Source organism: Herpailurus yagouaroundi, unplaced genomic scaffold (genome assembly GCF_014898765.1).
Source record: "Herpailurus yagouaroundi ecotype Mexico unplaced genomic scaffold, PumYag 181, whole genome shotgun sequence".
NCBI lineage: Eukaryota > Metazoa > Chordata > Mammalia > Carnivora > Felidae > Herpailurus > Herpailurus yagouaroundi.
The window spans coordinates 2,467,972-2,487,512 of record NW_024412412.1 but is presented as its reverse complement, the minus strand read 5'-3'; the positions used below and the strand labels follow the sequence as shown (position 1 = coordinate 2,487,512).

The 19,541-nt window shown below is 42.0% G+C and overlaps 1 protein-coding gene across 1 annotated transcript in view; it reads left to right on the top strand.

Moving 5' to 3' along the window:
- Positions 1 to 19,541, top strand: part of CSMD1 (CUB and Sushi multiple domains 1) — a 1,645,367-nt gene that overhangs the window by 1,481,239 nt on the left and 144,587 nt on the right. The window contains exons 42-46 of the mRNA XM_040490416.1: positions 6,141 to 6,318; positions 8,415 to 8,560; positions 9,354 to 9,434; positions 10,441 to 10,554; positions 18,084 to 18,272. Of these exons, the coding sequence (XP_040346350.1) occupies positions 6,141 to 6,318; positions 8,415 to 8,560; positions 9,354 to 9,434; positions 10,441 to 10,554; positions 18,084 to 18,272 (708 nt within the window). The remainder of the gene's footprint in view (positions 1 to 6,140; positions 6,319 to 8,414; positions 8,561 to 9,353; positions 9,435 to 10,440; positions 10,555 to 18,083; positions 18,273 to 19,541) is intronic.

The window sequence follows — 19,541 nt, the reverse complement described above, 5'->3', positions numbered from 1 at the left end:
AGCAAAGACACTCCTATCGGGTGTGCGGTAAACCCCCTCCCAAACAGAGGGCTAGAGCTCTCCAGAGGCAAGGTCAAATGCTTTACTGCACGAGCGTCTTTACCGTCGTGTCTCTCTTCATATCTATAATGTCACAGAATAAGACAAAATAAAACATAAGATTCATATAAAATTATATCATAAATTACATTTTCTAAGCAGTGTCCAATGTGTGTTTAATATCCTTTCCATATGGGATTAACTTCCAAAAAAAACACAAAATAAACGGAGGATAATATTTTATAACAAAAGGTATTTTTACGTGTGAAAGGTTGTATTTACAAAAAGAGATAAGAAAAAAAGAGTGTTTGCTAAGCACGGTGGGCTGTTAAGAGGTCTGTCGGGGTCCATGTAGGCTATGGTTAAGCCCACACAGGACACCGGCAAGGTCCGATTGCCCAGCATACTCAACCTGAAATGCATTTAGGTTATCCAGCGTGCTTTTTCAGTTCAGGCTTCTTCTTGGTGTATCGGACAAATACACTGGAAAACCATCTTCTAACATCCAGCCCGTCCACTTCAGGAGACTCTCGGGGTAGAACAGAGATACTATGAACAACTTCTGGCAACTTTAGTAAAGACTGAGTAATTCAGACAATTATGGCTCAAGAATTCTAAATATTAGATAAAGTACGATAAAAGTACGATACCTATTAAAAAAGAAAAAAAAAAGGTCTCAAAGTGACTTGAGAAATTCAAGATGTTATTTTTGCCGGTAACATAATTATACAGAAGTCCCAGTTAAAAAATGGATTATAATTGTTAAAATATGGCTTAAAAAACTTGTTTATTGATTTACTAAATTAATTTGATAATCAAATATGCATCTCTACTTACAAATACAGTTTAAAATTTTTAGATATTTTGTTTACCTAATTAATCTTCTCTTACCAAAATACTTATATAGATATAATTTTAAGATCATTTTTATTATTTTTTTTTAATTTTTTTTTTCAACGTTTATTTATTTTGGGGACAGAGAGAGACAGAGCATGAACGGGGGAGGGGCAGAGAGAGAGGGAGACACAGAATCGGAAACAGGCTCCAGGCTCCGAGCCATCAGCCCAGAGCCCGACGCGGGGCTCGAACTCACGGACCGCGAGATCGTGACCTGGCTGAAGTCGGATGCTCAACCGACTGGGCCACCCAGGCGCCCCTTAAGATCATTTTTAAAGTTAAGCACTGTCGTGGTGCCTGGGTGGCCCGGTCGGTTAAGTACCCGACTCGATTTCGGCTCAGGTCATGATGTTAATTTTCGAACCCCGCATCGGGCTCTGTGCTGACACTGCAGAGCCTGCTTGGGATTCTCTCCCTCTCCTGTCTCTCTGCTCCTACCCTGTATGCTCTCTCTGTCTCTCAAAATAAATAAATAAACTTAAAAAAAAATTTTTTAAGTATATTTAAAGTTAAGCACCGTCAGGATATTCCTCACCTTAAAGTGCAGTAGGATGTTGATGGGGAACTATCTGGACAGAGATGATTTTTAGGATTAAAATGTGTTGCAATTAGTGTATTAGTGACTATGTCTAGATTGAATGATTTTGTGAGCAGAACCCTATTCAATTGCAGAACCCTAACTGACATGTGGAATCCAAGTAGCCAAAGAATATGTTATTATGTACATAGTTTTGAAAATTAAGGTTTATCAAGTTGATTGATAAATATAGAAAATAATCTCTCCTACTAGTTTAGAATAAGAATGACATTCTAAAGAATACAACTAGCTTGTATTCATAAATATTATTTTAAATACTCCCATTATCAAACAGTTCCTAAGATAGAGCACAGCGTGTCTACCTCAAAACCATCATAAGGAAACCAAAGTGAAGAAAAACAAAATAGGTCAGAAATACCTACGGCGCTGCACACATTCTGTGAGATTAGGCATTCGGTTCCTGGGTACATTAATAGTCAAGAGTTTAAAATTCATAAATATTCATGCCAAATGTAGGTATTGGCTGTTTGGTACTGTAAGCTTTTTCTTCATGCTCTCATTAGGCAGAAATCTGGACATAATCCTGGAGAAAACCATCCATAAATTATCTATAACTGTCCTAGTGGATATTTAGGGTTTTTAAATTTTAATTTCTGATTGAAACAACTTAATAAGCTCTTTCTATCCATCTCAGTTCAGAGAAAGTCACTTGGTACATGTGTTGTGGGGAAGAAGCATAATAAAGAGATGTGTCAGTGCCCCTTGATTTTTCCAAGTGTAGCCTCAGGTAACACGAAGGGTCGGTGTCTCTCCACCTCCCCATGCCTACGTCCACCATGGCCACCAGCTCATCTTCCAGTATCTTCTGGCTGCGCGGGAGCTTGACTTGGCGAAACACACCCATCCCTTGTTGTCCCAGCCACCTCACAGCTTCACGTTCTCAAATTACAGCGGAGTCGGGTAGGAAGTGAGGGTGAGGTGAAGGCTACGTAGGCACAGATAGGCACTGACTACATTTCACATTGAATGAGGCGTTCAGAGAAGTCGTCACCTCCATCCTGGTCAGGGTAGCGAATGCTAGCTCTAGGAGGTGATGAAAGAAGATACCTTAATTCTCTTTATGTACATAGTTTTCTCTGGAGAAATACATCCAGAGATAACTGGAGAGCTCTCATTAATCATACTTCACACGGCAGCCCTTTCTCACAACCTGTTGTTGATTTGCGTGTGCATACTGTGTGACACTCGACGTTCACTCTGGCACTCCTGGCCACCGTCTGTGCCTTTTTCCTACAAGTGATGCTGTGACACTGCTGGAGAGCCTCCGTTGGAACCCAGTTCTGACTGTCTCCCCGGGGAAAGCCCCTGGCCCCGCGGGGCGGCCCCTGCCCTGCCCCCCACTTTGGATGCCAGTCGCATGTCCGGGTTATCACCTGCCCTTCTCACTGATGGGCTGTAAATCAGAAGTCCCCACGACTCCCTCCTCCTATGGGACTGATTTGCTAGAGCAACCCGCAGACCTCAGGAAAACGTTGTACTTCCGCGCCTCCAGGTTTATTACACAGGACGTGACTGGGCAAGCGCCAGATTGAAGAGACGCAGGGGGCTATGGGGATCAATGAGAGCAGGTCGTGGGTGGGGATGAAAAAGAACACGGTCCTTGATTGTGTGTTGGGAGATGAGCAGAGGGTTCTGTCCTCTCCAGCTGAGCCATCTTCCCAGCACCCCAAGTGTTCACGCATCGGGAAGTTCTCCAGACCCCTTCCTTTGGTGCTTTCCAAGTCGTCTCATTAACATAAGCGCTGCTGTGGTTGGAAGGGTCTTGCTATGAATAACGAAGGAGAGCTTTATCTCTTTTGTCATATAACTTTTATCCAAGGATTTCTGGAACTCTGTGCTAGGAGCAGGGAGGTATTCCTAATTACTAACTGCATCACGATATTAAAGGTACACTCACGAATATATAAATGAGCATGTGTTTATTTAGTCTTTGTGTCCGTGAAGTGGAAAAGAGCCTGTCGCACGTGTGGCTTCTGATTGTGAAGCATGGTGCGGCCGATGCCGATGTCGATGCGCTCTCTCCTGGCCAGCTGGGTGCCGTCCTTGTGCTGCGGGGACCAGGCTCCCAGGCACATGGTGGCAAGCCGGGAGGTGCCTCTGCTTGGCTGTGGTGCACTGATTCTCCTGTGTCTAGATCTCCCCACGGAGGCTTCGTGATTGATCTCCAGCTCAGGGTCCACTTTGAACCTCACCTTCGGGGAGAGGGTGGATCCGTGCCTTGCTGAGTCAGGTCCCACATCTACTGTCTCTGTGGCCTTAAGTGAGAGGCCACCCAATCGTGCAGATCTCCGTGTGCCTTTGGGACCACTGCAGTGAGGGCCACGCCTTCTCCGGGCTAACAGGCCAGGAAGAGTGCTAAAGGAAACGTCACCTCTCTTTTCTCTCTAGACTGCAGGGCAAGATTTGCCTTGCGGAATTTTATATGCATCGGTGGAATATTATTAGCTCATGTGACAAGCAGTGATTGTGCTTTCCCTCATCATACTTATATAAGTTGGCTTTTATACTTACTTATCATTTGCTTCGTATCTTTCTTCATCACCGTTCAGTAAGCTCCACAAGGCAGCGCTCTGTGGTTCTCCACTGTGTCCCCCGCTCTAACCTCACATCTCCTGGTACATAATCGATTCTCAATAAATACTCATTGAATAAGTTAATGGCAGACTTATTCTTTGACTATCATACACAAGTCATGGCAAGGATACCTGACTTGCTCCATGTCCTAGAGCTAGTAAGTGACATCCAGAACTTCAGAAGCCAGCAATGTGTCCTACCCAGAAAAATCACCCTATTGTTTCTTTTGCCCTTTAAGAGGTGGCACAGTCCTTTTCTGTTTGCTTATTTTGTTGTGTTTTATCACCATTGGGAAGGGTGCTACTGTGTATAATGTGGTTATACAATTATAAGGTTCAATCTGAAAAGTCAAAATGCACAAGGGAAGTCTTGGAGACGATAGATTGTAAGTCAATACCACATCAATAACCTCAGGTCCACATAAGGTCTGTCAGCCCACTGACTTCCATGTGTTCCTTCGTAAAATATTTTGTGGTGATTGTCTTATTCATTTTCAATTTATTAGTCATTTCTTCTGTCTTATTTATCGTGATCTGAGTTAGGCAGTGGGGATCAAGGAAAGCAGGTGGTGGGTGGAGACGAAAAGGAACACAGTCCCTGACTTCTGACTGCTAATAGTCTGATGGTCTAACGGTGGAGAACAACTACAGCTAATTGCAGCCGCATAATAAGTGAATAACCATGGCCATCCAGGGCCAAACCACCTTTAAGGGGGCAGTAACACTCGAGTCGAGTTCTTAAAGGGATCAGCCCACCCTGGCAGCAGGGTAGGAGAAAAGCGTTTGAAAGATTCATGCAGGGTGAATATTGGCATCATGCTTGGAGGCGAGAGAACGTATGACAGTTTTCTGGGGACAGCAGATTATAAGTTTCCGTGTGCTTCAGTTTACAAAGCAAGCTTTGCCTGACTCCAAACCCCACTTATTAATAATTATGCCATAAAACTTCCAGAATGTTCTCTAAGGCCCCTTCCTCTATGGATTTTTTCCAAAACTTGGACCAGATTCCATCTGTTGTGCCCTGGAACATTTTCTCCTTCCTCTGAAAAAGTACGCAGGGGCATGATTAAGGCCGGATGTCCCATACTGCCTGAGAGCATGTCTGTCATCGGTCAGCACTGTGAATTGTTTATTGAAGTTGTTTTTCTCTTTTTTTAAAAACATAGTTTGGTCTGTTTTCTCCACCTAAATTTTACACCTTTGGTGACAAGTCTTTGAAAGCCCAAGAAGATTCATGCTAGGAACAGCCACTCATCCCACATCTATTGGATTTTGGTTGATTAAAAAGTCTACTGGTTTATGACTTGATGTATTATACCACTGTCTGAATGTAATAATGCATTCAGATTATCCTGCTAATATATAGTCACTTCATTTCTCCGTAGATAAGACAAAATAATTGTCATGGTAACAGGGAACGCCAGTTCGTTAAGTAAAATAAACAGGGACTGATTGGGGATGGTGAGTCTTTACACCCCTGAAAGCTGGTGAGATGTGAAAATGCTTTGACTTACATAATTTTCTCCCATTTCTTCAGGTATAGATCTGCCAAGAATTGATAATATTTTTGTTTAGGCAAAGAGACTTGGATGTTTAAATAGGTTTTAGAAATCTCACTTAAAACAACGAAAAATTTCCATTATGTATTTATGCATAATCTCTCCATAATCCCTTGTATCACATAGCCAATGGATTATCAGCTCAGTCACCCAAGATAACTGGGTAACTGAGTATGGGCTTTTTTTTTTTTTTCTTTTTAATTATCTGGGAATGACTTCATCCTGAAGGGATTTTGAGTGTTTGGAGACTCTATTAAATGGAACTTAGATAACTTAGTTCGGAAGTAAAATTCATCTAAGGTTTTAAGACTTCAGGGGAATTACTTTGACAAAGTAGTCACTGAGAAATGTTTCACAATTATTATTTCTTAGAAGGAAAATTTCGGCGGAGGGGCTTTAGAGACTTAGAAATATTTAACTGTGTCCTTTCCAAAGCTGACTATATGGACCTTAATTGTTCTGCTTCCTTTTCAGCTCCTTGCGGATATAATGTAACATCTCAGAACGGTACCATTTATTCCCCTGGATTTCCCGATGAGTACCCAATTTTGAAGGACTGCTTCTGGCTTATCACTGTACCTCCTGGCCACGGGGTCTACATCAACTTCACCTTGCTGCAGACTGAAGCTGTTAACGATTACATTGCTGTTTGGTAGGAGAGCCCTTTCATATAAAGTGATACGCGATTGTGCTAAACCATTCCTGCAGCCAGCTACGTGGTGCTTGTATGTCAGATTGACGTATAAGAAATGAAATTATTAGGGGGATATGGGAAAGGAAACTTAGCAATGAAATCCGGGAGATACAGAGAATAAATGTCATGTCACATGTTTGAGTTTTACTCCATGGTAGATAAATTCACAGCTACTCTGAATATAAAATATCCCAAGCTTATTTTATTTTACGTTGTTAAGTATGATAAGAAATGGCACGATAAGAACTTGATGAGTCTGGAAATAGCGAAGACATAATCGCGCGTAGCCCTCCCTCCATCCTTTGTGAACTTTGCAGAGCTGCCCTTCCGTATGTGTAGGAAATACTACGAGCCAGCAAACGGGGGCGGGGATTTGGGTCCTGGTCCTCCTTCCAACGAGCCATGTGGCCTGGCGTAAGTTGTCTGTGTGACCCTGGGCTACCTTTGCGTGTCTATGGGGATGACTGTCCTACCTTTGCTTTTGGAAGGGAGAGGTTATGGGGGACACAGAGATTGCCAGGTCCTCTGTGACACTATGGTGGGAGAAGGAGGGGGCATGGACAGGGTGTGAGGAGGTGAGCTTAACTCAGGGTTAAAGATCCACGATGTGCTGCCAGGATGAACTTCCGTGAAAACTGGAGTAATGGCAGGTAACTACATGCTACGCATGCGCGAATGTGTGTGTGTGCCTGTTGGGGAAGTCGGCATAAATGTTAAGGTTTCTTATTGGAAAGCCTGTAAAGTCAGGGAACAGGGTGAGTTCAGGCTATTGGCAGATCTCAGATACGGATATTACGGGAGTCCGAGTGAGCAGGACGGAGAATACGGGAGCTTATAAATCTTGTGAAGGATTCCAGACTTAGTTCTCAGAGCAAAAAGGACTCAGTAGGTCTTAGGAAGGAGAATCACCTTGACTGCAGAATGCCCAGCCTCACTTGGTGGGAAATATATTAACTGAGGGCAAGAGGGGAAGCCGGCTTTTGAGGCTAGAGAAATAACTCTGGCAGGGAGGTGATAACGGCCGACCCAGTGGCTGAGGGAATGAGGAGGAAGCTGAGAACTTGAAATATTAAATTGAGCAAGGCAAACATTATAGTATCAGCCGTTTCACCTGGATTAACCTATAGATTTAGCAGATGGGAGCGAAGGCTCTTCATATTTAACAAAGTAGAGTGCCTGTTGCAAAGAACACTAATGAACGAGAGACTGAAAAGTCTCTTCAACTTTGTGACATTACACATCTCGGTATTTCTAAACAGTGTCCAGAAGGTGGTGGTGTTTTATTCGGTTTGTTAAAAACATAACCATTCAACTGAGTAAATTTGAAGATCTAATTGGCTTTATTAAATGATTCATGAATTGAGTAGCATCCCATCTGGCAAGTAGAGAGATGCTTGGGGACTTAGGTGTGCCCAAGGAAGGTTTCCAAGGGAAGAAGGGCAGGGCAAGAAGCCATTAGCAAAAGGAAGGATTGTTTCAGGCAAGGAGGGGGGGGGGGGGTCTTATCATGCAGATTAGCTCCTCTTCCTTGAGGTGGGGGTGGATGGAGACAGTCCTAGAGACCTCATTGGCGCTGATACTTTCTGAATGATTGGCGTAAAATTTCACTCCAGGAGGGGTTGAAACTGCATTCAGTCTTGCCGTGCACTCATGGGGCAGGGTACTCCACCTTGGACTGTAGTTTTCTGTTTAAGCAATTTTTGAAAATCTTTTAGTTCCGTTGCAAGATCTCCATAAATTTCACCCATAATTAAAGAGACACCATTGAATTTAGACTTTCAAATGTAGACGTTTGAAAGGCAACTGATAGGTGGTATTGCGGCCACCAGAATGAATGTGAACGTGTCTCAGTGATTGGTCTGGAAAGGTCAGCTGTGGGGGGAATGGAAGTCAGCCCTGAGTTTTCAGGTGTGCACGGCAGTCCCGTCACCCGGAGCCCAGGTCAGACCAGCGCACTGATGCCAGGACAGAGTCCAAATGTGAGAAGAAAATGATCCTTAGTTTCAGCTGTACTTAGGAGCTTTCCATCAAACAAATGTCTCTCTCTTCCCTAGGGATGGGCCTGATCAGAATTCACCTCAGCTGGGAGTTTTCAGTGGGAATACGGCCCTGGAAACCGCGTATAGCTCCACCAACCAAGTCCTGCTCAAGTTCCACAGCGACTTTTCAAATGGAGGCTTCTTTGTTCTCAATTTTCACGGTCAGTGCATTTTCACCTTGTTGAGGCAGGTGGAGAATCGCGTTTGGTTTTGCTGGTCGGGTTGACATAGCCCTCCTCTCCAGCTGAAGTTCCTTGATTGTGTCCAGCGAGAGCCTTAGGGGATTTTCTTGAGTTCCATGCCAGGGTTTCCGGTGATCCTCTTTTGCTTAATGGCATTTGATTATGTCACGTCTGGTTTATGGGAAGCTTGGATTCCTTCCAAGGTAAGTGGATTGCAAATACAACTGATATGGAGACCCTTGAAAGACATTGAGTGCCTTTGTGGATTTCCTCATCCCTGTCTCCAGGGGGAGCAAGTAGCAAGCGTCATGTGATTACAGATGAGGCAAAAGCAGATCTAATGGTTTTGAAAACAAATAATTGGGAAAACAGCGTATCAGCACCTGACATCTCATAAGGACTGTGTCCACCGAGGTCCTCAGATGTGAGGCAGGGGGAGACCTTATCAAATGTAAATATGGACCCGCCACCAGGCCATGGGTGAACCATCTCTGTGGCAGAATCCCAAGTATATGTGAAGTGATTTTATTTCAATGTCATAATTTTTAAAACTGTACACATCTTTCCCTTTGACTTTATTATATCTTCTTTGGCACGAAATGATCCCATAAGCATGCGAAGCTTGAGAATTTTATAAAGCGATGATTTAAACATATAGACTTTTCAGTGTCCCTAAGCATTAAAACAACATAAGAGGAATGCTTTTTAGTAATATTTTTGTTTATTCAGCAAATGTAATTACAGTTAATTTTTTCCCCCATAAACCGTTTAGCATTTCAGCTCAAGAAATGCCAACCTCCCCCGGCTGTTCCACAGGCAGAAATGCTTACTGAGGATGAAGATTTTGAAATAGGTAATGTTTCCTTCACTCCGATACCATCAGCTCAGTCCACCTTTTTACACCAACTCCTAACTCGGATGAGTAAGCGAGCGAGTACTTGTCAGAAATATTCTAAAGCATTCTTAGGGGCTTATCCACAGGGGTTATTAATCGAATAAATACGGCTTTCTTCCTTCATCTCTGTGATGTTCGTTTTCTGAATGTGAATTTGGATTTTTTTCATTTTGAGCGCCTCCTGATTCTGCCCCCCTCCCCGCCCCCCACCGGCGTTTTCTAGTTTGTGTTTTTCTTTTGAGTCAAGTTTTCAGAGACAGACTTACACAGATATTTGTGTTTGGTTAGAAAAGCATGTTCATGCACGAGAAGGACTTAATCATGTGCAGCTAAAATAATGATTAGTATAACATTGACCTTTCACTGACACTGGAATGTAATGGTGAATATATTTAATGATCACATTTAGAAATTCTGCCTTATCATTCTATATTAACGGCCTGTTTCATTAAATAATCATCAGGTCACGTTAGGAAACCAGCCGTGGCATATGTTTGTGGTATAATTACCACGACCCAGGATTTCTCTGTCTCAATAACAAATACAACACCCTGTTCGCACACCACGTTTCAGACCACTGGTCAAACCACGTGCCCCAATTTCTGGTTACTCATAGTGGCTCAGTTAATGGGAACATTGCACTAATTAGGGCAGGGTCACGGTTTAGCCCTCTCTGGATGCATTAAAGCCTTTCTGTTCTACATCCTTAAATCCCAAGCGTCTAGTTCCTTTTTTTTTTTTTTTTTTATGGGTTTTCTGTCAGTTAAGATAGCATTTTTGTGAGTCAAGAAGTGAAAATGCTACCATTTTATTCAACAGACTAAAACTGAAGCCAGGTGTTGGTTCGGAAGTGGTCTGCTCATTGACGTAATTTGCTAAGGGGTCATGTATTCCTTTAATACGTTCACACACCCTGTATGTCGTGGAAAGCTAAGCCCCAGGTCTGTTGTGCTGACTCTTGCAGGGGATTTTGTGAAGTACCAGTGCCACCCTGGGTACACGCTGGTAGGGACTGACACGCTGGCCTGCAGGCTCAGTTCCCAGCTGCAGTTTGAAGGCTCTCCCCCAACGTGTGAAGGTACGCACAGCTCAACACTGCCAATGTACTTGTCCACAGAGAATGATACTGCTGGGATAGGTCTACATTTGGGCTTTTGGTTCTTTTTGCATGACTCTGAATTTAATGTCTGTGTTAGGATCTCATTGCAATTAAAATTACCTTTCTCTTTTAGCTATCTCTAAAAGACAAATCAAAGTCCTATCAAACACAAAGTCTTTCCCAATAGTTCATCAGAAAATTTTCGAATGTTTGGCAATGTTGAAATAATTTAAAAATAAGCATCTGAATACCTATCACCGAGGGTCCACCATTAATATTTACCATGTATCCTTTGTCACATGTCTGTCTTCCTTTTATCCATCCATTAATGTATCCGCTATTTTTGATGCATCTCAAGGCTAACTACAGGCATCGCCACACTTCCCTCTAAATACGTTAGCATGCATAAAATTATCTAGTGTTTACCGTATTTTGTGTAAAATTTACAAATGTTGAAATGTATGTTTGTTGCATACAATAAATGCACCCGTTTCATGTATTCACATGTCTTTAAAATACATAGACTGTAGGCAATAACAGACAGTATAATTAGATCACTTTTCAAAATATTTGAGGGGCTCCTGGGTGGCTCAGTCGGTTAGGTGTCCAACTCGTGATCTGGGGTCAGGGTACGATCTCATGGTTTCTGGGATCCAGCACCACATCGGGCTCTGTGCTGACAGTGCGGAGCCTGCTTGGGATTCCCTCCCCCCACCAAAATAAATAAAAAACAAACTTCAAAATATTTCAAAGGCTCCACTCTCAACTAGTATTGGGAGAAAAAACACTGGAAAAAATATATAAATAAGTTGAAGGGTTTTCCAAATTAGAATAGTTTTTATTTTGTGACTTGAAAATCACAATAAACATTCAATTCATTGAAAGAATGGGACCTCCCCGCTTTCAAGGAATTTGAGCACTATCATTCGTTAGGGATAATGAAGCAGTCAAAAGTTAGGAAGGGAACACCCAGCGCCCCAGTCCAGACTCCCATCAAGTGACCTGGGTGGATCATTAGTCCCTTGGACATCGTGTGCAAGGAGGATGGTCGGTCTGCCTTATTTATGGGATTGCGGTAAAGATGCGGAGAATACTAAATTATTCCAGGTGTTACATAATGTTAATTATTTGCCGTGTAAGAAGCAACTTTCTTTGTACCACGCTAGTATCGATTTTACAAGTGCTCACATCTGTGGTGTGGTTCTTGTGGAATGTGGTACTAACTTCCTGCATTCTCCTTAGGAATGAGGTAGAATCCTAGTCACCTGGGGAGAGGAAAACAATTTTCACCATCATCTGAGGAAGATCTGGAATGAAGCAGCTTTAAACAACCATGATACCTCAGATTAATTCAAAGAAAAATTACTTCCAAATTGTGTCATTGGGAGAGCCAGTGGGTGTGGGCAGAGAGCAAACCCCTTTAAACACCCAGAGGACCCACCCAGTTGTGGGAGGTGCTGAAACTCTGCTTCAAGGATGCCTCCCTTGAAGTTGGGCCACATGGGGTGCTGGGTCGGGAGACTGAGTCATTATTTTCTTGGAAAAAAAATCAGTGTGTCGGTACCATGTTACGTCAGCAAAAACCATCTACAGTGGATTTTTTTCCCATTTCATATAAAAATTAATGGAGGTGCATTGTGTGTTTTTAAGGCACATTTTAATTCCAACGAACAGAGCCGTAAATTTCTCAACAGAGATGACTTTAAGCAAGGACGGTCTTAGTTGATTAGTGAAGAAAGGCATAAATATTTATTTAGCACGCACTTCAAAAATAAGGGAAATTACTTTATTATGTTGGCTACCTCCAAGATTAACCTACTTTTTATTTAAATGAAATTAATTCATGACAGTCCAGGAACAGAGTAAATCAGGACAACATGAACACCATTCTCTAAATTACTTGGCTCTCGCACCCGTCTGCGGGGAGAATTCTGCTAACAAGACACGTTCTCCCAGCTCGGGCCAGAGGGTCTTGCGCCCTACCGAACTCGTAGCAATTACTACAGACGACAGTGTAGTTCTCTTCTCTTACAATTCAGGAGTAAATTTGTTTAAAACAGACTGAGAGTTAGCTTAGCTGCTGTTCCCTAAATCCTCATTATTAAAAAAATAAGTAAATAAATAAAGGAAATAGGGGCTCACATGTCTTTTATCAAATACTTGATCACTGAATGATAATCTTCCTTCCAGTACTTTCTACCAGTTGGTTGGGCTCAAGGGGAGGGGGTGGGCAATCCCCCAGTAAATTATTGATAGAAAATTGTGTTAGTTACAAGTCCTTCTTCTTCACATGTCATCATCCTTCTTTTAGAAGTTCCACTTGGAAAATTATTACCACCTTTTGGGTGATTGATTCTTCCTTGGGAACGAACAGTGGGAGCAACTCGTTCCTTGAAAGGTAGCATCCTATGCAGATAAATTATACCCTGTTGGATACCAATCCTCGTTTAGAAAACACTACATGAGGATCTGGAATCTTTCCCAAGACCACCAGGCAATTCTCCCGTTCGCCCCGGACCCTGGCTGAACGTCCTACAGTTGAACTCAATTCTGATACTCTACTTGGAGGCAGGGTCAGACCCCACAGGGTAAAGGCTTAGTCCCACAAGGCTGTCCCCACTCCCGAGGCCAGTCACAAATTCAGGTTATCCCTTGTGCTTCTTAGTGACCCGCTGTAGGCCAGAAGTACTCATGGTCCCTCTTTGGGTTTTACCCTGTGTTAGAAGAACCCATATAGCTGAGGGAAACATTTATTTACATGTGTCATTTATTTACATATGTATATGTGTGTATATATATACATATATATATATATACACACACACACACATATATATGCACACACATACACATATATATTTATATATTATATACATATATACATTATATATATTTATTTATAAAATATATATATAAAATTATATTTATGTTTATTTTTGAGAGATAGAGAGCACAAGCAGGGGAGGGGCAGAGAGAGAGGGAGACACAGAATCCGAAGCAGGCTCCAGGCTCTGAGCTGTCAGTACAGAGCACAGCCTGGGGCTTGAACTCACGAACCGTGAGATCATGACCTGAGCTGAAGCTGGACGCTTAACCTGCTGAGCCACCCAGGTACCCTATCAGTTATATTTTTTTATATCATAAAGAATTATATTCTGTATCCTTTAGGGTGTAATTATGTCCTAAAGGATGTAATAAATATAAAAATAAAAATTTTTCCTTTATGTTCTAAAGGATGTAATAAAGGGTACAGATGAATAGTCTGATGAAGAGGCACGGGGTGCAGGGTGAAAGGGGTTCTCAGCACATGAGCATCTGGGCCCTGGATTGGGGGTATAAGAGGTTTTATAGGGCCAGTCTCCCCTCCTCTGAACCCCAAGCCCATGGTCCTACTGGAAGTCTGTGAGGGGGCAGGAATTTCAGCCCACTCATCACTGGCTCTCTCTGCTGACCAGCCCCATACTGAGGCTACCAAGGGACCCACCCCAAGTCGCCTTATTGGCCTAGACTCAGGTGTAATCCAAAGGGGCTGGTCCTGACCAAGACATCCTCAACATGCACGAAGTGCCAAGGGTTTTGAAGGTCTGTGCCAGGAACCTGGGACAAAGACCAGATAAGTTTTACAACAGAGTCACGTTAAGAAAAGAGAAGCCCTTCAAAAACCGAAGAGGAGTAATAACCAAGGTCTGGAAACAAGAGAGGACGTGGGGTGTCCAGGAAAGAAGAGGAAAGGAGAACACTTTGCTCTTAGGGTGTGTTGGGGAAGTGGCATTAAGTGGGCTGGAAACTACACATGGGGCCGCATTTTAAAAGGCCTTCAGTATCAGGTGGCTTCAGCCTGTGGACAGTGCAAATCCATCCGTAGTTTTTAAAATATTCAATTACAAAGAAATCAGAAACCTGTATTTTCAACGAACGCTAAAGACAACCAGCGTCCTTGAGATAATGGCCATTTGTTGGAAAGCTCGAGACCAGAACATGCCTGTCCAGGGCTCTGGGTCGCAGCTTTCCCACTTGTTTATAGAGTTCTCTGTTTACAATTCTCTGAGACCTCCGGGTGCTTTTAAGAATTAGTTTTAATTATTTACAAAGCCTAATGCTTGACTGCGTTATTTTTGCTGAAGGCCCGCAAGATGCATTCAATAATATGCTTTGGTTTTAAGCCTCACATTTTCTTTTTCTTCAAAAATAAGCTGAAGGAATAGCTTCTCGCCGAGGTGGGCTGGCTCAAAGCTCAGGGGACCTTCTCAGGGAGGCGCACTCTTTTAGAGGCATCTTTGATGGGAACCTCAAACAGATGCTTCCCGTGGTGGGGGGGATCCCCGGGGGAGACGGTGGAGACGCGGGATGTGTGTAAGGCGTGAATGCTGATCTAGAAATGAACAGCCAGGCCCTGGGAGAGCCCCTCCGTCTCCAAACTCCCCGCTGTGGGTGCGTGTAACTCCCAGCAAGGATGTAGAGCGAGGGACAGGAAGGAAGAGGCTCATATGAAAGAGCCAGAGAAACAAATGAATCAAAAACACGTTAACTCCCAGGGAGATATATTCAAGTGCATTTTAAAACAGTATGTATGTCTGGAAAAAAGAAAGTGTTGAGTGTTGTAAGACAAAGGAAACAAATAATTGCACCTATACTTTCATTGTGTCTTCTCTAAGAAACAGAAGCAGGATTTGAGAATGAAAGGAATGAAAATAGCTAAGCTAAAGATTCTGTTTCTGATTTATCACCACTCACAGCTTTCAAACCCTGGAGGGCTGTCCTCTCACTGGGTGGATGGCAGCAACTTAGGGAGGATTGTCTGCTCCTAGACAATCTGCTGCCCAGTGTCGCCTAGTGACCATAGCGGCGGGATAAAATCAGAGAGAGGAGATTTGGTCTAAACCTTTCTCCCGGGTCGTACCACAGAAGGGAAGGTAATGGAATGGCATCTTTCCTCAGGAAGAGGCAGGGAAGTGGTCAAACCCTTCCAGGCTTTGAAACACCTGCCCGTGTAGTGCTTCAGACTGAAGGAGAGGGTTTGCGTGTGTTCATCTGATTATAACCCTTGAGAGTAGTTTCATTCGCCTCTAGCCCTGGCTCTCGCTGCAAAGTCAAGGCTGATCTGTGGAGACTCTGAACCTCCAAGCCCTGCACATACACACCCAGATACAAAGTCCGGTTTTGTTTTTTTTTTTAATTTTTTTTTTCAATGTTGATTTATTTTTGGGACAGAGAGAGACAGAGCATGAACGGGGGAGGGGCAGAGAGAGAGGGAGACACAGAATCGGAAACAGGCTCCAGGCTCCGAGCCATCAGCCCAGAGCCTGACGCGGGGCTCGAACTCACGGACCGCGAGATCGTGACCTGGCTGAAGTCGGACGCTCAACCGACTGTGCCACCCAGGCGCCCCCAAAGTCCGGTTTTTTAATGTGTTCTTTTAAAAAATGCCAATGTGTTCATTTTTGAAAGGGCATAATAGATTTTATGGGGTGATCTTACCACTATCACAGAAGAAATTACTTTTTAAATTAAATTGCTTTAGGCTGAGTGTTTTGGTTTGAATTATTTTTTATATAACTTACCATTAATTAACACTGCACATATTCTTAAAAGTCTACCTAAATACTTATTTATTAAAAAGGGTTCTCGGGCACCTGGGTGGCTCAGTCGGTTAAGCGTCTGACTCTTGATTTTGGCTGAGGTCATGATCTCACTGTTCTTGAGTTCAAGCCCTGCATCAGGTTCTGTGCTGACAGCATGGAGCCTGCTTGGGCTTCTCTCTCTCTCTCTCTCTCTCTCTCTCTCTCTCTCTCTCTCTCTCAAAAATAAATAAACTTTAAAAAAGGGTTCTATGAAATGTTTCATCTTTGGTGATCTTATGCCTACACACTTTATAAATTTTAAGGTACACAGAATAAGAACACTAAACAAATGAAAGATAAAAAAAAGGAAAAGTTCCCTTTTATCAGACACTTACTGGAATCAAAACATATTACATGTGATTTGCCTATCAGGTTGTGAAATGTCTTTATTTTGAAATGTATGAATTAATAACATAAATTTGATTAATTAAAAGGAGATAATTCAAAAAATAAGACACATTTCCTGCAACAAAATCTCTTTTTCATGGAGGAAAAGCTGATCATTTAACTTTTTAAAATTTTATAAATAGTTTTGCTATTATCTCTGTTTACTTTTGAACCATGATCAATAGAGAAAAATTGTTTTCTCCATAATTGTATAAATAAACCATTTCTGGAAGATAATGAAATTATCATTGAAATAAATTAGTGATTGTGATACCGGTGGTTTTCTTCTGTGTGTTCATACCTGTGCAGATCAGTTTTATTTTAATGACTCTGGAAGCAGTTGAATAAAGCAAAAAGGAAAGCGGGAGGGGAAAAAGGGACACACAGCTCAGTGTGTCCACACTGTCTTAATGATTCGTTCATAAAGATAAATCGATAACTGACTCATTATGAGAAATTCATCCTTTACAAATCACTACTCGTACTCAACACTGTAACAACCCAAAGATGCAGTATGACTTTCGGACCAGGACTTTCTCATTCATCTCTTATCACAGTCCCAAGAAGTCAAATCACATGTGTAAAATTTACTATTCCTTTTTTGTTTGTTTATATTTGAGAGAGAGAGAGAGTGTGGGTCGGGGAGGGGCAGAGAGAGAGGCAGGCACAGACCCCGAAGCGGGCTCCAGGCTAGCAAAGAGCCCGTCGCGGAGCTCGAACTCACCAACCGATGAGATGGTGACCTGAGCCGAAGTCAGCCACTTAACCGAATGACTCCCCCAGGTGCCCCTAAAATTTACTATTCTAAATGAAATTAAAAGTATTAAATTATATTAAAGTATTATATTAAAAGGAAGAAATAAATAGTATCACTTTCTGTTACTGAAGATAATTGCACAATGTTTCTGCGATATTACATAGAAAAGGTGAGTTGGGAAAACATGGGATCCTAGGATCCCTGCCCCAGTTGAAGGTGTGTGGGCAATTCAGTCACAGAGCGAGAAGCACATGGTAGTTTTAACCACTCCTGTGTGGCTGCTTCTCCCCTCACTCACACGGGTTAACAGGGGCAAGGATGTGCTTCGCCACCACTTCCAGAAAAAGAAAACTTTCAGGGTCCAGGTTTCTTTCAACCAACCGCTTTATCAAAGTTGGCTGCCCTGGTGTCAGCGGCTTAATCTCTTTGATCTATCAAAGAGGTAAATGCGATCTATCTATCTAATCACCTTGTATATCGGCGTATATATTACATACGTGTATATAAATCTCATTTAAATTATAGGTCGGTATAATTATTATAAATGATAATTACTCATTATTCAGTGGTTTTCTCCTGCTGTGTTTGTCTCTTGTATTAAATTTGGTCACAGCTCAGTAGGATAGCTCCACACCCCCTCTCCCGCTGCCACCATTGGCTTGTAAATATAGGGATAGAAACTCTCCTATGGAAGTCAGGTTCATTTTGTTAAGGAAAATTTTTACTGGTATTTTTCTCACTAGCGCAATGCCCAGCAAATGAAATCCGGACAGAATCTTCTGGAGTCATCCTCAGCCCAGGTTACCCGGGCAACTATTTTAACTCCCAGACGTGCTCATGGAGTATTAAAGTGGAACCAAACTATAACATCACCATCTTTGTGGATACATTTCAAAGTGAAAAGCAGTTTGATGCACTGGAGGTGTTTGATGGTAAGTTTCTTGCTTCCTTTCTTTTCTTTTTTATATCCGTAATCTCCCTTAATGTAATAAAAACACCATTATCATGTTTTTGTTACACAGGACTTTAGTATATCTTTGGGTTAAATTATCTCTCCCCCAAACGAAAATGAATTCTTCTTGCACTTGTATGGTCTCAGAGATCAATTGTGGAACATGAAAATATTTTTGTTAATGATTCAACTTTTAAGCAATTAATGTGCTACTGATGCACTCTGAAAATGTCCTGAATGAACTTGAACCAGTATTTAATTCTTTAATGTGGAGATTTACAGTAGATGACCCCAAGCAACTCTCTCCTTTTCCCTAAGTATTCTATGGATTCAGAAGATATTTTAGGAAATTTAAAAGAGCTAAAGTTACATTAATCCATTTAAATGATTATTTTACTAAAAACATATAAAACTAATGGCTCACAGATATTTCTAGATGTACCATCTTTAAAAAAATAGTACAATACACTTAACAAATGTTAGTACTGTTTTCAACTCTAGTCTCATACGTTTTTACCCAATTCTAATAAACTTATTAATAGAACAAGGCCATGCTTACAAGTAGTATGTGGTTGAATTGTCAGTTTGAAATGGAACTGATGTTAATATTTTTCTTTGCATAGAAGTATTATCACAGCCCATAAAATTAGACCAAGGTACAAATACGGCTGTCCATAAAAACAGGGCTTTGACATGTTTTGATGGACTTGTCATGTGTCCAGTAAAATAACAATCAACTCAATAAAAAAAAAATTACTGTAACTGATTCCATGTGTGTCCCTATGCCTTTTACTTCCTTGATGAATCTTAACAGTCAGGTTGTTCATATGGACAGACACCACAAGTAGCAACTTCTGTATTCCTAAAATGGTGAGCTACTAATTGGAAATTAAACTCATCCTTATGTGCATGGAAACAGAGGACTGCAGAGCACAATTTCTTTCACTTTCAGAGGTTTTTTTCTAGGTGTATGTTAAAACAGACAGGCACTGCTGAAGGCTTCTTCTGTAGTCTTTAGGATGGAAAGAAGTAATTTATTAGCCAGGTACAAAACTGATGTCAATAAGGAGCCAGGTAAACTCAATTCTGAGGCCAGCTAGGTGAGAGACAAAACTAGAGTAGGTGAGCACCCACTCCAGGAGCTGTGTGTGTGTGTGTGTGTGTGCATGTACATATTCCCCAACCCAGGAGCTGTGTGTGTGTGTGTGTGTGTGTGTGTGTGTGTGTACATATTCCCCAACCCAGGAGC